Source organism: Trachurus japonicus, chromosome 8, assembly GCF_045865225.1.
Source record: "Trachurus japonicus isolate A0001 chromosome 8, Traja_1.0".
In the NCBI taxonomy this organism is placed as follows: domain Eukaryota; kingdom Metazoa; phylum Chordata; class Actinopteri; order Carangiformes; family Carangidae; genus Trachurus; species Trachurus japonicus.
Genome location: NC_140914.1, coordinates 25,375,068 through 25,393,939, shown reverse-complemented (window position 1 = coordinate 25,393,939; position 18,872 = coordinate 25,375,068). Strand labels below are relative to the sequence as shown.

At 43.9% G+C, this 18,872-nt stretch overlaps 3 protein-coding genes across 7 annotated transcripts in view; all 3 read right to left on the bottom strand.

Moving 5' to 3' along the window:
• Positions 1-1,655: 1,655 nt before the first annotated feature.
• rpsa (ribosomal protein SA) lies at positions 1,656-4,320 on the bottom strand. Of its 3 annotated transcripts, none has more exons than XM_085784968.1 (8): positions 4,292-4,320; positions 3,497-3,667; positions 3,277-3,395; positions 2,710-2,955; positions 2,280-2,408; positions 2,030-2,189; positions 1,880-1,924; positions 1,656-1,793 (listed from the first exon to the last, which is right to left on the bottom strand). In XM_085784968.1, the coding sequence occupies exons 2-8, from the start codon at positions 3,627-3,629 to the stop codon at positions 1,699-1,701; spliced, it is 927 nt and encodes a 308-aa protein (XP_085641094.1). In that variant the 5' UTR covers positions 3,630-3,667; positions 4,292-4,320; the 3' UTR covers positions 1,656-1,698. The 3 variants fall into 3 exon arrangements, with proteins under 3 accessions (XP_085641094.1, XP_085641095.1, XP_085641097.1); XM_085784969.1 differs by having other exon boundaries at positions 1,880-1,900; XM_085784971.1 differs by having other exon boundaries at positions 1,880-1,900; positions 4,288-4,316.
• Positions 4,321-5,874: 1,554 nt separating this feature from the next.
• slc25a38a (solute carrier family 25 member 38a) lies at positions 5,875-10,716 on the bottom strand. 2 transcript variants are annotated; one of them, XM_085784974.1, is made up of 8 exons: positions 10,462-10,716; positions 9,680-9,748; positions 8,864-8,988; positions 8,567-8,651; positions 8,005-8,184; positions 7,494-7,662; positions 6,935-7,095; positions 5,875-6,741 (listed from the first exon to the last, which is right to left on the bottom strand). In XM_085784974.1, exons 2-8 carry the CDS (start codon positions 9,692-9,694, stop codon positions 6,619-6,621), a joined length of 858 nt encoding a protein of 285 aa, XP_085641100.1. In that variant the 5' UTR covers positions 9,695-9,748; positions 10,462-10,716; the 3' UTR covers positions 5,875-6,618. The 2 variants fall into 2 exon arrangements, with proteins under 2 accessions (XP_085641100.1, XP_085641101.1); XM_085784975.1 differs by having other exon boundaries at positions 10,607-10,716.
• A 1,149-nt stretch (positions 10,717-11,865) lies between these two features.
• LOC146983398 (myosin-9-like) overlaps positions 11,866-18,872 on the bottom strand; it is a 33,177-nt gene continuing 26,170 nt past the window's right edge. For both annotated transcript variants that reach the window (XM_085784950.1, XM_085784951.1), the window contains 13 exons: positions 18,625-18,729; positions 18,349-18,501; positions 16,982-17,230; positions 16,666-16,878; positions 16,350-16,562; positions 16,090-16,251; positions 15,817-15,945; positions 15,603-15,691; positions 15,360-15,483; positions 14,512-14,720; positions 13,905-14,013; positions 13,555-13,727; positions 11,866-13,450 (listed from right to left, as the gene is read on the bottom strand). In XM_085784950.1, coding sequence (XP_085641076.1) covers positions 13,342-13,450; positions 13,555-13,727; positions 13,905-14,013; positions 14,512-14,720; positions 15,360-15,483; positions 15,603-15,691; positions 15,817-15,945; positions 16,090-16,251; positions 16,350-16,562; positions 16,666-16,878; positions 16,982-17,230; positions 18,349-18,501; positions 18,625-18,729 — 2,037 coding nt within the window. In that variant the 3' untranslated portion in view covers positions 11,866-13,341. The remainder of the gene's footprint in view (positions 13,451-13,554; positions 13,728-13,904; positions 14,014-14,511; positions 14,721-15,359; positions 15,484-15,602; positions 15,692-15,816; positions 15,946-16,089; positions 16,252-16,349; positions 16,563-16,665; positions 16,879-16,981; positions 17,231-18,348; positions 18,502-18,624; positions 18,730-18,872) is intronic.

Here is an 18,872-nt window from a genome sequence, read left to right as displayed (position 1 = left end):
ATACATTTCACAGTGTCTTCTTGAGTTAGGGCACTGAAAGATGGTCAGAAGTGTATTTTCAGAACATAAAGATGCCACCATGAAGTTGACCTTTGACCCTTTGGCTACAAAACTGTGATTATTTTACTCTGTTGGACATTTATGTGAAATAAGCACATGAATGGGGTTTGTAATGTCTTTTGTGAGGTCACTGTGACCTTGACCTTTTGGTCACCTAATTCTTATCAGTTCATTGTGCCTTATCAGTTAGTTGTATGTGCCAGATGTAATGACACTCCCTCTTGCTGTTCCTTATATATCACGGTCACAAGTATGTGAGGTCACCTTGAGCTTGAACCAAAATCTAAACTCATTCAAACTCACTCTAATCTCATTATCTCTGAGTCCAGACGAATGTCACATTCACTCTGTCACTTTGACCACTAATATCTCACCACCGAATCCTTAACTCCATTAAATTTAAAGTAATATCTGAGCCTCAAGGCGTAACTCAGATATAATGTGCACGAGTATGCCTCCATCCCTGTTATTAACTTAATAATATCCAAGCATCTACTAGACACAAGAGAAAGCAAAGTGAAGATGATTTAAATATTGCATGACACTGTCCAGCCATTTTCACCACTTCTTATGAAAGTTTCTTTTTTCACTTTCAGTTTTGTATCTGAAAATAATGGTGAGAATTTTAGTTTACAGTTAAAATCCTTCCCACTATCCTGTGTACTCACAACTAGCCAAGAAGTCTTTGTGTAATAGATGTTTTGAATTTACTTTCTACAAAGGAAAAAACTATTATAAAAGAGGCAATGTTTCGGTCCACGGGAACTTTTTCAAGCAGAGATTTCTCTGCAACTCTGAAAACAAGTTACACTCAAGATCTCAGGTTGATTCTGATTTATTTGAATCTTTACAAAATGAATAAATGTAATCTGTGGCTCAGGTCACTATCAAACCCCAGTCATGGGACAGCCGTCCTCATGGTGTTAGCGAAAACCCGGCCCAATTTCTCTTGCACACTTCCGACACCTGAACACCAACATCAGTGCCCGGTTTTAACAGAGTGCATTATCATCTTTATGAACCATGATCCACTGCATAAGCAGCATCTGGTTCAGACAAGACTGTTTTTACTGTGTGTAACGTTACCCGTCTCCAACTCTCCCCTAGTTAAAAATAATCCATACATCTCACACCGGATTAGATTTTTTTTTTTTTTAAGTAGTGCAACGCACAACAATCACTGTGCATTGTTTACTGGTCTCTAGTATTGCCACTGTAACGACATTACCCTCAGTTTGGAACAACTCCCTACCATCACTTCAGCCATTTATTGATGTGCAAACTGTGCTAGCATTACATGTACCTAAACTACAATTTTAGAGGCCTACATAACATTTGAGCTCAGATCACAGTGTGACATTAGTTACCGAGGTCATACCTCTGTACTGTCCAATATGGAATGTCAGCCTGCTTACCTGTGCTAAACTGACTTATTTACCCTTTGAGTAAAATGCCAACATGCGATATCCATTATATTCAGTTAGTATTCAATATTGTCAGACGCTGCACTGGCTTTCACACACACGCTGCATTTGATGTCAAGTTGGAGGAAGCAACAGGGAACAAATAAAGCAAATTAAGCAACTCATTAACAGTCGAAGTGTAAAAAAACACTTTATTGTTGCCAGACTTGATGATTTAAGACCAGTCAGAAGTGGTGCCACCCCAGTCAGAAGCCTGGGCAGTGGGGGCAGTGGACCAGTCCTCGGTGGCGGGCTGAGTGCTCCAGTCCTCTGTAGGAGAAGAGCATTAAGAATTGAGCAGTGCAATAATACACCATCACACATTTCATATACATTCACTAGAATATACTACTCACCTGTCTTGACAGGTGCTGCTGCTGCGGCAGCGGCGGCGGTTGTGGCTATTAAAAAAAAAAGAAAAGTAGAGTTAACAGTAGTTCAGTGTCAGAAGCAAACCAAATGCAGCTATACAAAGCTTAATCGATAAGAAAAACTAGTCATCCTACCAGCTGGGAACTGCTGGATGGGCACAGAGGGCACAGCGACGCCCTCGGACCAGTCAGCGACCTCAGGCTGAGTGAACTCGGCTGCGGGGGCGCTCCATTCACCCTGGAACTCCTCCTTTCCAACAGCCTTCTCAGCAGCGGCCTGCTCCTCCTTCTCAATCTGTAGTGAAAACATGAGCAATCAACATGGGAGCCCCTCAACCAACACATACAACTGCATGTGTGACAATGCACGTGTCAGTGGTCTTACCTCCTCAGGGTCCCTGTAGAAGTACAGATCGGGCATGACCTCCCATGGGTGCTCCCTGGAGATGGTTCCCCTCATCCTGAGGACCTCCCTGGCCAGCATCCACCACATCAGACCCACAGAGTGGTGACCCTGCAAAACGGATACACATCAGAAACTGAGTAAATAGCCCACCAGATGCCACTGTATTACAATATATTATTTCACATTCACAAAGGCATAACTATTAAAAATCAACTGCTGTAGCAGGACCTCTACCTGTCCCCCCCTGTGTGGTTCAGAGAGAGAAGGTGAGAGGCCATGCATACGATCTAGCACACGTCCTACACCCCGCACAGCACAGACAGGACCGCGCCGGGCTCTAACGGTGTGCAAAACAATTAAGCAGAAGTAGATCGGTCAACCTATAATATTTTCTTCAGTCGGTCCCCACCTTGTTGTTGCAGGGGATGGCGATGTCCACGTATCTCAGTGGGGAGTCGGTGTTGCACAGGGCAATGGTGGGGATGTTGACGTAGGAAGCCTCAGTCAGTGGCTGATGGTCAGCGCGGGGGTCCGTCACAATCAGGAGACGGGGCTCCCTGAAAGCTGCCTGGATCTGATTGGTGAATGTACCAGGGGTGAAACGACCGTGGAAGGTGGTGGCACCGGTGGCAGAGGCGAACTTCAGCACAGCTCTCTGGAGCGGACGGAGAGAAAACAACAAGTTACACTCAAGATCTCAGGTCGATTGTGATTTTTATTTGATTTTATTCTTTACAACATGAATAAATGTAATCTGTGGCTCAGGTCACTATCAAACCCCAGTCATGGGACAGCCGTCCTCATGGTGTTAGCGAAAACCCGGCCAAATTTCTTTTGCACACTTCCGACACCTGAACACCGACATCAGTGCCCGGCTTTAACAGAGTGCGTATCATCTTTATGAACCAAGACCCACTGCACAAGCAGCATCTGGTTCAGACAGGACTGTGTTTTGACCGTGTGTGTGTAACGTTACCTGTCCAGTGTTCCTGGAGGAGATGACACACACATCAGCTGGGTTCTCAATGGCAACAATGGCCCTGGCTGCAAGCAGCAGCTTCTCCCAGGTCTTCTTCAGGTTAATGATGTACACACCTGAGGATTTATGGAAGAGCCGACAGCACAGAAATTGAGCTTAGTTCATGATTACTTTGGTTCAACTTATGAGTGATCACACCACTGTCAGGGAGACTCACCGTCGCTTTTTCTTTTGTAGACGTACTGCTCCATCTGGAAGTCCAAGTTGGTGCCTCCCAGATGGGTTGAAGCTGCCAGGAACTTCAGCACATCCTCCTCCTTCATTTGAAGGACATCCAGACCTCCGGACATCGTGACCGCTTTCCCTGCGTTACGAGTAGATGGGAGAGCTGGAGAAAAGATGACAAACAGCATTCAGCACCACAGGAGGTTAATTTCACTGTGATTCCATTCATTTGTAAATGGGAATCTGCATATTCATGAACATACAATAATTTGTTGTAAATACGCCAGATTTAGCTGAGGAGCTCGTTTCCCTTTGTACTAAATGTAGTAAAATTACAGTAAGACATTTCTATCCAGATAAACAATATAAGTTGTTGACTGACTACAGACACTGCACTACAGTCGCCGGCATGTACCAATTAGGTTACCGTGCGGAGTGTAAACTGCATTTAAATGCATACTGCGTACATGATGTCAGCCCACTTCAAAGTCTATTTACATTTTAGTGAAATTTGTAATTGTTTTACTTTTTGAAAGGCTACACCTGCAGAGTCTGATCGGTATTTGCAGTTGGTCGCGAGGGGGAACCGCGATGAGCGCGTGTCAGCAGCTAACAGGTTAGCTCTGAGCGTTAGCCTAGACTATACTGTGATAAATACAGATGAAAAAGACACGAAAAGCTGGATTTGACGGCTCACACTGTGTGTTTATACATCAGTGTATCGTTACTTTGTGTCCAAGTCGGCATTTTGGGGGTTATTGCTCAAATATAATAGATTAAAACTCACCACGAAACAACGCCGTATGGAAATCTGACCACACGGTGAAAAAGAGGGCGCAGGGAGGAAATGACGTAGTATTTGTACTGGATTTCCTAGCGTGTGATTGGTTGGTTAATGTGACGTGGAGCCGGGTGCAGTTCTGTAGTGAGACCACCAGGTGGGGCTCTCTCCTATGCCTTTCAGCCATACTTTCAGCAGAGGTAACCAGTGGCCAGACGCCGGTCGGATGGGTATCCCATATTAAGACAATGGAGATGGAAAGACCATATTAAGACAATGCTGAGACGCTGACTTGTCAGTGAAAGACTGACCTGTGTTGCAACTACCCTGTATTTGCCAGAGATAAAGAGTTCCAGGCAAACGGATCACGATATGTACACAATTACACAACAAGTTTAGAAATGATTTTAAAAAACTTAGTTTTATGAACAAAAAGTTGTGTTTGATAATGTCATTCTGTAAGGACATGACAAGACTTGAAAATGTCTGATGGTGGCAGGAGACCGGGCAGACAAAGGCAGATAAGTAGGTCAACTGGTAATGATGAAGAATGTGTTGATCCAGAAATTGGGCTTGGATGAAAGTCAAGGACATTAGAGGCAATGGATCTTACAAATATGGCTGTAAAGAAGGAGTGGGCCGATGGGTGACATGAGGGAATGGCATGATTCAGGGTTGTTTTGGGGAAAGGAAAAGGGTAAAGAACCCTACACAGTAAATAAAGAAAAACAGTTTTCAGTACACTCTTTTCAGACTTTGTTTGGTCGGTCGCCTTAAGTACTCTATGGTTAATCTATTAGTTCTTCACTAAGACACGTGGGCATTCTGTATTTTTGTATTCAGCCTTTTGGACTAGGCTGTAAAACACTTGTCAAATCTGATCTTAGATGATTGATTCCTCAGTCAGCATTGGATGTACCAGTGTTTGACAGCATAACACAGTACAGACAGAGGTCCACTGTCATATGAGGTTAAAAAGACATTCTTGTTCCAGAGCTTCATTATGCGCAGCTAAACCAATAATGAGGTCTGTGTCATGTATGTTCCTCACATGGTACAGGTTTATATACAAGGAGACAAATACGTTGTGTGTCAAATCAAATAGAAATGAAGAGGAAGAAGCCTTTATAAAGTTTAGTAAACACATTTTCTCCAAGTAACTGGTCTTTGATAAATAATTAACTGCCCCGTTTCGGATGGATCAACCAGAAACAGCTTCATTCCTTCCCCTGACAGGCCTACACTCCTTGTCCTTATTTCCTATTTGATGTTATGTCACCACCCCCCTCCTTCTGCTTATCTGTCCTGCAGCTCTGTGCTGAGTCTTTGGCCTTTATGTGCGTGCGGTCTGCTGGAATATGCTGAGCAATAAGGCTTTCTTATCTCTTGGAAGTGCTTCTGATCGCAGCTGCACCAGTAAGACACCCTACTGGCATAGTCCACTGGAGCTTTTTTTTTTTCCTTTTTAATTCTTCGTACCATATCTGCATAGAAGTCTTTCAGAGGTCAGCCAGACAGCAGGCAGCTTTCTGTTGAATCATTTACACTAAAAATGGCTGCACAGAAGAATAACTTCAAAATTCTGTAAATACTGTACAGTGTTTCATTTTATTAAACATCCTTTAAAAGGTAAAATACTTCACAGTGGTTAATACATTTGCATGAACATACACTTCAAAAAAAAATCTTCAAAAATATCAGAATCATTGCGTTTTAAGGCAGATGAATGTACCGAATATTTGTACAAAAAAATAGAAAAATATCATCATATAAATAACATAATGTTATTGGAGAAGCATTTCACAGCCTGTCCGGGTTTTAATCTGTGCCACGACAGGTCTGAGCTCTATCTGGGACACTGTCCTGATGACTGCAGTCTTTCTGAGATAACACAGGCACAGGAATTCCCATCACATTTCAAAAACGAGGAAAATCTCAGTCCAAATACTTATTATGATCAAAAATAACTTGTAGTGCAATATAGAACATCACAGCGTTGCAGCATTGTTTTAAGATACTGTCTTCAAAGATACACGGACAGACAGAGAAAGTTGGATTTCTGAACTTTCTGAACCCAGTAAAACATTTCACTGAGCAAACTCTCCACATCTCCTGTGAAATGTGTGTCAGTCTTAACGCCCTCGTTGCTCCCCACTCAGTGTCTCGCTACAGTCAAACAGTCATTGACAGGTCATTAAAATGTCATTGAAAACCCTCAACGCTTTCACGAGCACTTCCCCACTGAAGCACTTCATTCACTTTCACACGTCTTCACCCAGTGACTTGACTTTAATTTTTTCCTTCTCTCACAACCCCGCTCATCAACGATCCCTTCAGGACTTGAGTCCGATGTGGGCCATCATCTGCTCGTACACCGTCCACGCCATTGCGGCCATCATGGTCCTCCTAAGAGACCGAGGAACGGCCCCTCTGAAGAAACCCTGGAGGCCGTGTTCCTGAGAGAGAGAGAGAGAGGACAGTGGACAGGAGTCAGATGAAGTCATTAAATGAGCTGTGTGACTGATAAAAACAGTCTGGTGAATTTTTAAATGAAATAAAACACAAAAACATGATGAAGTCCATGTGACAACAAAAGCATCAAACAGTTCTGAGCTGATAAACTAAGTAAAAGAAGAGTGGGGTTTTTACCATATAGATGTATCTGATGGCCTCTGCTGTCCTCAGCTGTGGATTCACTTGGACGTGTGTTTTGACCACATCAGCAGGCTGAGTGACCAAGGAGGCCGACACACCTGCCAGGATCCCACAGCCGAAGTTAGCCAGCGGGGCGGAGGGAGACGTGCTGATTTCTTGAAGGAAGACAGACAGAAATGGATGTAAAGCAGTGTTTTTCAACCTTGGGGTCGGGACCCCATGTAGGGTTGCCTGAAATTCAAATGGGGTCGCCTAAAAATATATTTTTAACTAATTATTAGTCTTTTTTAAATTATGATTAAAAACACCACAGACAATCTTAAACAACTGTATTCTATACTTTCACTTTCTCAAATATAAATTGAGTATTGCAACATAAAAATCTGAGCTGGTGCATCTTGATTGACGGGGTCGCCAGAAATTTGTGATGTCAAAATGGGGACACAAGCCAAAGAAGGTTGGGGACCACTGATGTAAAGACAATAACCTGTTTAGCTTTCAAATGTACATGTTTGTAAAGCCACTATGTGTCTCTCTCTGAAGTCACGGTTACCTTTTGGCAGCGAGGCCTTGGTCTGGCTGTAGAACATGACGTAGATGCCGGAGAAGGGGACGTCTCGGAGGAGAGTGGCCATGAGGCCGGAGAACAGAGCAGCAGGACCCTCAGTCTGACACACACTGCGCAGAGCCCCCGTCACACTCCTGTAACTGTACCTGCCGCACTGACACACAGAGACACACACATTTAAATTAGTCCAGTTAAACTGAATTGTTTTTTGTTCATATTTTAACTGTGGCTAAAGAGGAAAAACTATTCAAATACCATGAAATATTCATTGAACATGAACATGATTTAACTGCAAACAGTCGCTCTATGGTCTGGTTTTTTCACTGACCCCATTATGAGACAATCAGCATTAGTACTAAACTACTAAATTTTAAAAGATAATCACAGTCAATCAGTAATAATAAAGATGTCTAAACAGTTATCTAGAGGTAACGTAGGTTTGTGTCATAGTGTTGAGGCATTCAGGGTAAAATACCACACGTCTGCCTGTGCTTACTTCAAAGCGCGTCTTGATGACAGTGACCGGCAGCATGAAAACCCCCGCCACTGTCCGGGCCCCGCCTCCCAGCAGCACGGCCCCCAGGGCCCCGGGCCTGCCGTCCTGGAAGAAGTGTTGCTTCAGAGAGTAGTAGGTGCTGAAGTAGAGTCCCACGCCTGGGATGGTCCGAGCAAAGGACTGGAAGAACAGATGATGAGGAGATCAGTCAGTCAGAGAGAGAGGAGGAAATCTGAATCCTAGATTTTGATTGTTTATCTCTTTGTGTAATTTCCCTATGTTCAATTTTCTTTTATGATTATCATTTATATCAATTTGATTGTTCATTTGTATGTTCTGTTTTATTTTTTGTATGACATATTTCATTGTTATCTATAGGTTGAGGCATCTAATAAGCTTTGAGTTTTCGCTGCCTTACTTCCTTTACTTGTGTATTTTTAACTGTGCTAAATAAATGTAAACCTATAAATCCTCTGCGACACACAGGTGATTTTAATAAGACAGGAGGACAGAGAAAATGTGTGGTTTTGTGTAGTATAAGACAAGAGAAAGGGGTTCTAACCGGTGAGACTCCTTTCCACAGTCCCAGCAGCTTCTCCGTCCGCACCACGCTCAGGAGCACCGTCACCATCCCCACTCTGGCCGAACTGAGAGAGGAAGATTCAGATAAGTTGTCAGGACGGTGATCAATGATGAACGATGAGCAGAGAGCATTCATGTGGGACCCATGTGATCGGTTTCAGGGTTTAGCCGAGGCAAAACTCTGTCAATAAATCAGTTTTCGGATGTCGCAAAACATGTTGTATAAGCTGGCGATTGTGAGTGACAACTATGTGCATGTGTTGAAGTGTTGACTCACCCGGGCTGCACGCCGCTCTGCAGCGTCTGCAGGCGAGTCTTGACCAGGTCGAGAGGCTGGAACAGCAGCGTGGAGCAGGTCCCACTGAGGGAGCCACACATGAAGGCTTTGATAGCAGGATGAGCCTGGGGAGGGGGGAGGGGGGGGGGTTACAAACAAACGAGGGAAGGTTTCACTTATGGGTCGATGACGTGATGCAACCCAGTGTCAAGTGGTGTAACTGGTATTTTTTCATAAAAATCTGACTTTATATAGGAAAATAAATCTAGTGTGGAATAAATGTCATTCACTTTTGCAATGTAACACTATGTTTCTTGATAAAAAATTTCATAATTTAGAAAAAAAAGCTGTGTTTTTAGGATATGTATTATCAAAATGCATTTAAATTGAAATATACAGCTAAAAATCTATTTCAATTTAATTTTTTCATAAGAAAGTATACTTTTTTATTAGTACACTTAAATATAATTCCTTTGTGGTTACTTTGGACATTTTCAGTCATTCAGTCTTACTTTTGTTTTTTAAAAAAAGGTTCAAATGTAATTTCAAATGACATAAAACCAACATGAATACAAAATGTACATTTTAACAAATTCGATGCATGTTTTTAAAACAATGTTTAAAGATATTTCTGAATTGCTCATCTTGCCAACCCGTATTTGCCACTGACCCTAATAAGTCAGGTCAGAGGAGTGGGCTGATAAAGGCGTTATCAGCCCGTCTGACTGATGTCGCCAGGATGCCCTGACCTCAAGTTAAAGTAAGGAAAATTGCAACAAGAGAAAAACGGTCCATTATCATATCTGTAAAACTCACCAGTGACAGCTCCATAGCTCTGCAGGATCTCACTCTCCTTGTCAGTATTTCCTTCTGCTGCTGTGCACTCTGAAATGTTGCAAAAGCAAATTGAGAAATGAGAGGTGACACACTGGCCTGTTGGTGTTCAGTATTTCTTACAGCTGACAGAGGATGTGCACAGTCCTGCTGCTGACTGCACTCACTCACACACAGCAGGCTTTATACACACACCACCTGAAGGACACCGTGCTGCCTATTTGCGACCACCGGACAAAACACGCAGCTATTCATTAACTAACCAGAGATCACACTGCTACATATTAGGATGGATCTTGTGTTTGTCATCTCGCTGCCTGTGTCTGCACGTGAGCATGAATGTGAACACATGATGAACTAGTGCATTATGTGTGTGTGTGTTCATGTGTGTAAAAAGCATCATGCACTGGAGTCAAGACTGCCTTAACTCAGGAGTTTCTGAATAACTTGCAGATGTGGGTTTGAGTCCAACATCTGTACTGTTGATGTAATATTACATCATTAATAGTTTGTTAGACAGCTAGCAAACACACAGTGATTACACATACATGCTTCTAAAGCCTAAAAGAGTCAGCAGACCTATATTAGCCTACCTCAAATAAGCAATAACTCTAATATGACGTGCCAATTCAGAGAGACAGACACCATAAAGATAAAGTGTTCCCTGTTATCTTGACCTGCTCTTACAGGGTTTACTTGAATGTTGCACCAAACTGGCAACCGGTTCAGTGTAGATATCTAATGTGTGTCCCTTGGTAGCTTACCCCCTCCTGCCTCCTGTATTATCCTGCAGTGTGTGAAGACTGATTAACACCAGTCTGAAGTCTTCACATGAACACACGGCGCCAGGAAACACAGGGATGCTTCACGACCTCTCTCTTTTTCGTCCTGCGCACGAGACTATTTTACTGCAGTGAAGTTTTTCCTCTCGAGGGAGCGTCAAGCAGGAGAAACGTCTCCGTCACCAGACCCGAGCCTCTCCGGTAACCACAGCCCGGTACAGCAGCACCATAAAGACTAACTGACCGGGTTTTTTCTCTTCATAAAACTTAAACCGGCCGGTTCCTGTTCAACGACGGGGGCCTGTCGTAAACGGCAGTGAAACCCCGCCCACCGAAGAGACGCGTGTTCCTATTGGCTGCGCAGCGCTCTGAGCGTGACGCAACGATGGGACGGGCCCTATTTAAGCGAGTACGTGACAGGTGACGTACAGCGAGCACACACGCCTACATAGAAATCAGTACGCACTCAAAAAACTGAATATAAAATAAATACTAAACAATACACAAAACATAACTTCAACCACAAACTGAAAGTATAGTCAGTGTGACCCCCTTTTTATTTATTTTTTAATCTACTTCTTCTCTAACCAAAGGTCATTTTTCAATGTACCAGTACCATATTCAGTGCTGATTAAACTTCACGGCTTATGTAATACCATCAATATTACTTTAGTCACGCATTTACTTCAATAACAGAGAAGTACAAGAAAAGTAGGCTTAAAGTAAGAAGAATCTCTGACTGTAAGTAGTTTGCAAATACAATTTTACATCAATGTCACACCCCCTATATTTTAAGATTGTTTGTTTTGTTTGTAAAACATTAGTACCAGTATTTCAATTGCAGCTATAGTGGTCAAACAGTGAGTTAATTGTGCAACAGTCTTCTCTGATTTTAAATAAATGTGAAGAAATTGGAAATATTCAAGTACCTGTGACTTTTTTTTTTACCACTGACTGCATTAGTATAGTACTTTAAAATCACAACTATTCATCTATTGACAAAAAATACGTATTACAGTTTGTGTTCTTGCTTCTAATATGTCAAAAGGCATACACATTTCATCTGTTAAAGGCTGCACTAGAACAGAAACATAACAGAAAGCAAAATAACACCAAAGAGTTCTCACCCAGATTTTCCCATTCCTGTTTACTATACTTTACTCTATGGTTAAACCGGTTCTGACCTGATTCTGGTCAACTGGCCCCTTCTGGTAAACCCTGACTGCCCTCTGCTGGTGACAAAGCATCATAAACAACAAAATGGACCCTTGAAGAGTTAGATTTTTTCTATAAAAACTGACATTACTCCCCCCTCAACTACTCATCTGGGGTTAAACCTCTGTAGATAAACATCAGTATGTAATAAAGACACAGGTAGTCCACATGTAGCAGTTTAGAAAGCCTCTTTAATTGCAATAATACCAACATTTCACAATGAGAATCAGAGGTGCAGACAGACAAACATTACAAAAGAATTGAGGAGATGCTGTTTTTTTTTCCATATTTTTTTGGATTTCCTTTGTTTTTCTTTTAAGTGCGAAAGATGTGATCCTTTTAACTGTGAACCGTTACTCTTTACGTAACTCCTTCCTCTCACTTCCCAGCAGTGTGAGCCAAAAGCCGCCCCTGAGCACAGCCTGTGAGGGGTTTGTATGTCAATACAACTTCGTCTGATACGTCTACTCAGCGCGTGGCCACATATGAAGCCCTACAGGCCAGTCAGAGTATAGTGTATATAGGGTAGACTAACAAAGTACGCTCCTACCTCCTGAATCCGCCTTTGGTTTATGACACCTCAGCTACTCCTCCCTCGACAAGCTGTGCCCTGAGAATACAGTGTGTGCTGTAAGTATTAAACTACCCCACCACCCCATTTCAACTTTACCCTGAACATTAACAAAAACACTGATAGTGATAAAAAAAAAAAAAATCGATGCATGTCCAGAAAAAAAAAAGCCAACATCCCCGCCCAGTAGAATTCAGCTGCATTTAAGGCCTTAGTGTGTGTTGGCAGTCTGTGCGTCTGCTAATCGAGCATGTACACAATCTATTACTCCGTCACCGCTTCCATTAAAACACACAAATGCAGTGGTTTATGATGTCTAGGCTAAAGTGTTTTTTTTCCTTGTCAGTGCAAAATTAAGATATTTCAGCACAGTCACAATCAAATGCCTTCAGTATGCATCAATGGGTTTCCAATTGTTACTTCAAATCTGCCTCAAAATTTACTTTCCACATGAAATGTGTGCATCGAATCATTAAGCCCAAAAGCGTAGTCACAAGTGCTAACTGCAGCTAAACTGATAGAATACATTTCAGCATAATAAACCTTCAATATAAACGGAGGCGAGAGCATGAGCAGAATAAACATGAAGCACTTCCTTTCTTAACCATTATAAAAACTTTTGCATAAAATACAATTCTATAGATTGAGATATTACTTTGGTCCCCTTCCAGTAATCGGTCTTCATTTACGTATACTTCTTTCTTTGATTTCTCTTTCTTCAATTAGAAAAATAGATCCTAAATCAGGACTATCAGAGCTGGAATGTTTCCTTATAAAAATATCATTTTCTTTTTTTTATTTTTCCCAGAGAAAAAAAAAAATGAAGCAAAAGAAAATTTTGGCCCAAAAAATAAGGTGTGTGTTTGTCAGCATGGTGATTGTCCCAGTTTACTGGCTTCTGTATGTGTGAAAGTGTGTTAAGAATGCATAGATTGTCAATGTTAAAGAGATCAGACTGTCGAGATTTTGTGTTTGCGTTCCTCTCTGTTCAGCAGGTACAGTAATGTGTGCTCATGTGTATTTGGGTTTGTCTATTTCTGATGCAGTTCTAAGGAGTCGAGTGGCACGGTGGCTGTTCATTCAGGCTTGGGCTCGGGGGTCTCGCTCTTGGGCTCACTCTCCTCGTCGCTCTCGAGGCCGGCGCGAGGAATGGTGCGGCGCACGGTGAAGGGGAGGTCGCCACGCCTAAAACGGAGGAGATTAAAAAACAGTAAGTGAGCATCTCTTAGATCTGTGTAAACTAGATCAAAAATAAAACCTGCTGGGGTCTTTACAGCCCTTCCACCCACCTGAGCTTGTTCTTGAGGGTGGTGACTTCACGATTCATGGCGTCGGCCGACTCTGTGGCGTCCTCCAGCTCCCTCTGCAGTTTCCTTCGGTTGGCGTTGGCTCTCTGAGCCTCCTCCTCAGACTCCTCCAGCTGACGCTTCAGCTGCTTCATGCGGGAGTTCAACTTGTCCACCTAGGAACACGGATAATGTACAATGATGCAAAACTGATCTTGATAATACACGATAATCTGGCACTTGTGGCACACAGACAGTTTCCTGTCTTTTGCAAAAGTCCTGATGTAGATCTACACAAACATTGAAATGGACAGAAACAAATGTAGAGATCATGGTGTTGGAAAACCTCTGACCTGGTCCTTGTACTGCTCTGTGTTGCGTCTCTCGTCATCCACCTGCAGGATGACCTCCTTCAGTTTCTTCTCCGTGCGTCTCACGAGCTTGGTGGCACCCTGCCTCTCCCTGAGTCGAGAGAACAACACTGATCAGGCTACAGACGCTACACAATATGACACATTGTAGGACGGTGGTACAGGTACTGTTAAAGCAAGCAACACTGCAATACAATATACTCTAACACTGAAAATATTAAATATAAGGTAAGTATTAGGAGCAATATGTACTCCCTCTGATTGCTACACACCAAGAGCCTTCAGTTGCACTGTGTACTTGGACCCACTGCTATTTTGCCTACAGGTCTAGTATGTTTACTGGATTGGGAAGCATTTTATTGTTGTAGCTATTGTGTGTCAACAGTGTGTCATGTATGAAACCATCATGTTCTAATGTCAAAATCTTATACTATACTATAAATTAAATATGGACATCGTAACTCAAACCTGTAGGTGAGGGTTGAACAATGAGAACTCTCCAAACACTCCTTAAACACCATATCTGATACTCCCTCACTATACTTAAGTTTGTAAAATATAAAGTAAGTGTGTTCTTTAGGGCCTTCACCTGGTCTCCATGTCCAGCTGTTCCTCCAGCTGAGCAATCTTTGCCTCCAGGGCGGCCATGTTGGCCTTGTATTTGGACTTGACCGTTCCCTCCAGCTCCTGCAGCTTCAGCTTCAGCTCCTTGTTCTGACGCTCCATCTGGGAGCGAGCTCCCTCCAGACGCTGAGAGGCGCTGCGCTCTGCCGCCAGCTCCACGTTCATCTGGTCGGTCTGAAAGAGCAGGACACGGTCAGTTTGGGTTTACACTTCCAGCTATCTTTATGCCACACACATAATTTAAAACAATGGCTACTGGATAACCAAAAGCAGGGCACTTGCTGCTCAGTTAGTCTCTTAAATTTTTTTATCTTAGTACCTTTTAATACGGTCAATCTATGGAATTATTTTTAAAATCTTTTGAAATAGGAACTTGGGATTTTTTAAATGTTTTATCGTATTTTCTATCATGTATGACTTAGCTTTTCTTTCCATTGACCATATAGGATAGGGTACACCTTTATTTAATGCATTGCACTTGACTTGGTCTTTTTAAATATGGAAACTGTTGAAGAAAATGTTTTTGTATTGTCTCTGTGCTGTCTATTGTTTATTTGTGTCATTCTGTATCAGGCTTTCCCTTGTATAGTAGTTTGTGGTCTGTGTCTTCTGTGTATTCCTATATGTTATATGATGGGACTGCAGATGGAAATTAGCTGTGAGCTAAATCTGGTGCAACCATCTCTTCATTTTCTGCAAATGATTAATGTAATTGCACACTGTCCCTTAATAAACTAAATAAAATTAAAATAAAAACACAGAGAGAAATCAGTTGACTCACTGTGATGAAGTGTAGAACATGAGCGTACAAACCTGCAGCATGGCCTTCTTCAGCCTGTCGTTGGTCAGCTCAGTGTTGCACTGCTCCTCCTCCAGCTCCTCCTCCAGCTGAGCAATACGAGCCTCCAGCCGTCTCCTCTCCTCTGCAGCCTGAGCGCTGAGAGACAGAAGAGATGACACGACAGTTGTTGGGTGCTTGTTTTTTCACATACATGTGTGTTCCACATCCCTGACTGACAGGTTTGTAACTTTACTAAAGGTTGTGGGATGTCTTACTTCTTGGTAGCCTGGTTGTTAATCTCATCCTGCAGCTCGTCTCTCTCCTGCTGGGCCTGTCTCTTCACTCTCTCTGCAGCCGCCAGCTCCTGCACAGGGACGAATCAGCAAAGGCGAGTTGATGGACGTGTGCAACTCGGTTCTCGGCTCATATTCATTCATTTAAAGGGTAAAGATATTTGTTTTAAAGAGAGGGAGGGGGGCGCATGCTGACCTCCTGCATCTGGATCATGTCAGCCTCCATGCCCTTCAGCTTCTTCTCGGTCTCCTTGCTCTGGGCCAGGATCTCCTCTCTGGACATGCGAGTGTCCTCCAGCTCCCGGACAAGATCCTTCATCTGGGCCTGAGGAGGAGGAGGAAAAAAAGAAAAAAAAAAGAAGAGCAAAGCTGAGTCAGAGGAAACTGAGAACAAACTACATGTCTGATGTTTGAACGTTTGGACAGGAGATGATTTGCTGTATTGAAGATGTTTCGACAACCAACTCACTTGGAGTTTCTTCAGCTGTTTCAGGGCCTCGTCACGGTTCTTGTTGGCCATGTCGATGCCGGCCTCCAGCTCCTTCAGGTCCAGCTCCAGCTTCTTGCGTGAAGCCACGGCAGCAGAGCGCTGCTTCCTCTCGTCCTCCAGCTCCATCTCCATCTCCCGCACCTGAAGGATGCACCATGGATTTAAAAAACACACTTGTACGAAGCAATTGTCACTTGTACGCCTCCATAGAGTGAGTACAGTCTGGAACCCATCAGTACCTGTTTGACGAGCGCCCTCTTCTTCTCCTCGCCCATCTCGTCGCGTCCTGCCAGGTCTCTCTCATACTGGGCCTTCATGGCCTGCATGTTGACTTCCAGACGGAGCTTGGCGTCCTCGGTGGCCTGCAGCTCGTCCTCCAGCTCCTCCAGCTGAGTCTTCATCTCTTCCAGCTGCTGCTCCATCGAGCGTTTGCCCTTCTCCAGCTCGTGGACCTGCACGACATCCAGGAGGATTTGTGATGAGGACGACTGCATGAGCTGACACACACACACACACACACACGAGACCGTACGCACACACATCCTCCAGACTTACGCTCTTGCCGACATCATCCTTGGAGGATACCAGGTCCTCCATTTCGGCCCGCAGCAGTTTGTTGTTGCGGTCCAGTTCCTCCTTGATGTCCATCAGAGACTCCAGCTCGCGGGTCAGAGACAGAGCTCGGGTCTCCTTCTCGCGGGCCTCGGCCTCAGCGCGGTCACGCTCCTCTGCAAAGCGGGAGGAGATGTTCTTCTCCTCTGCCAGCATCTGGAGAAAGTCAGGACAAAAAGTGTTTAATGTTAGTGAAGCTCAAATCCTCATTAAATGCGTTGAGCATCAACAATTTATTCCAAAAGCTAGCATGTCTGACCTGGTCAAACTTCTTCTGTTTCTTCTCCAGGTTGGAGACGATCTGTCGGAGGTGGTCCTGGTCCACCAGCAGGTCGTCCAGCTCCTGCTGGAGACGCGTCTTGGTTTTGTCCAACTTGTCGAAGGCGGAACATTTCTCCTCCAGACGCTGGTTGACTCCCTCCAGGTCCCTCTGAAGCCTCTTCTTCCCCTCCTCGGCGCTCTCCAGGCAGCCGGCGTCCTGCTCCACCCTCTTCCTCATGTCAGCCAGCTGTACGGAAAGAGGTGGTGTCACTCTGAGGTAGATGTTTGCTTCATAAAATAACCATGATATATATTTAACTCATTGAGTGCCAACCACGTAATTTCTCGTTTTTCGTTCCCATGCGTTGAGTGCCAAAAACGAAATTTTTCGTTTTTTGCTTTTTTTTTAAATTATGAAAATAGACACTTTAATACACATTATATGTAAATTTGGGGACTCTACGACGAGGAGAACTGAAATAGATGACGATCAAAGTCACATGACAGCTCATGATCTGGAAGTTTTTATCATAACTCAGCTTCTGCAAACGGAGTTCTGCATGTGGATGCAGCAGCTGCTCCGCTGCTGCTCCGCTCTCACCCGCGAGGCTGCAGCAGCTGGGAGCTGAACCAGGAAGCTCTCAGCCCACTGTCCCGCCCGGTCTTCATCTGGAGCAACACCGTGTCCTCCCCAAAGTCCTCCCGCGGTAAAATCTGATGGTCTCTGGACCAAAGCAGACCGGCACCACCGACCCGTACCACAGACGGACCGCGACCACCGGCGGGACCGGTGTTCGCGAGCCGCTGTGGCCGGCAGAGCCTCACGTTCCGCGGCGAGAGGCTGTGACACGGCACGGTGCGTCTGTGTTATTGCTGTTTAGTGGCGCCCCCCCCGCCCCCGATGGTGGTTTTGTGAATAGAACAACAATTGTTGTGTATATTTATCTTATACGAGCCCTTTGATCCAGAAATGCGAGTGTCTGAAGAGCGACAGACACAAACAGCGCACCTTTCATAAAAGACGCTCTATCTCCTTTTCTAGAAAAAAAGGAGGGATTTTGGTGAAACCCAGCCATGTTTAGCTTGACTTTTCTCAGGAACGGAGGCACGTAGAAACAAACGGTTTGTGGCCATTTGAAGGATAAAGTTAAACCTTTCAAATGAGCTACAGTATGTGTTGGTGGCAATAATATAGAATACACTATGGCTCTAAAATAAAAAGTCAAATATGGTCTAATTTGCCGGTACACTTGACTAAAACTTTGGAAAGGAGCGCGGCACTCAATGAGTTAAATAGTCAAAGGTTGTTTTGTTTCTCAAAGTGTTTTTCGCAGCATGTCTGAGGGACATGATCAGGTGTTTTACCTGAGCCTGCACAGTCTGCAGCTGCTTCTCCACGTTCTTCTTTGCCGATTCTTCCTCCTCCAGCTGCTCCCTCAGGTTGTTCTGGTCGTCCTCCAGCTGGCGCAGACGAGTGCCCAGAGACAGTTTCTGGCGTGTCTCCTCCTGGAGTAGCTCCTGTTATGAACAATGGACATGTAAAGAAGAATTATTTGAGGAAGACCCACTGGATGATGTTTGCAATGGAGTTTGGTGATGGTCGACGGTGGAAGAACAGAAATGGAAACTGCATCGGCGTACCTGAACATCCTGCAGCTGGGACTCCACAGCAGAGCAGTCTTTGGATGCCTTGATGGATTTGCCCTCCACGTCGCTCAGCACGCAGTTTACATTGTCCAGTTCAGCCTGTGGACAGAGGACAACAAATAAACCACAGATTTATAAAATAATCAGTTAAAACGGCTTTGATTTAGCATTTAACAGATGTAATAAGAAGTACTTTAAGAGGAAGAGTCCTGCAAAGTCACATCAGACAAATCCTCTCTAGC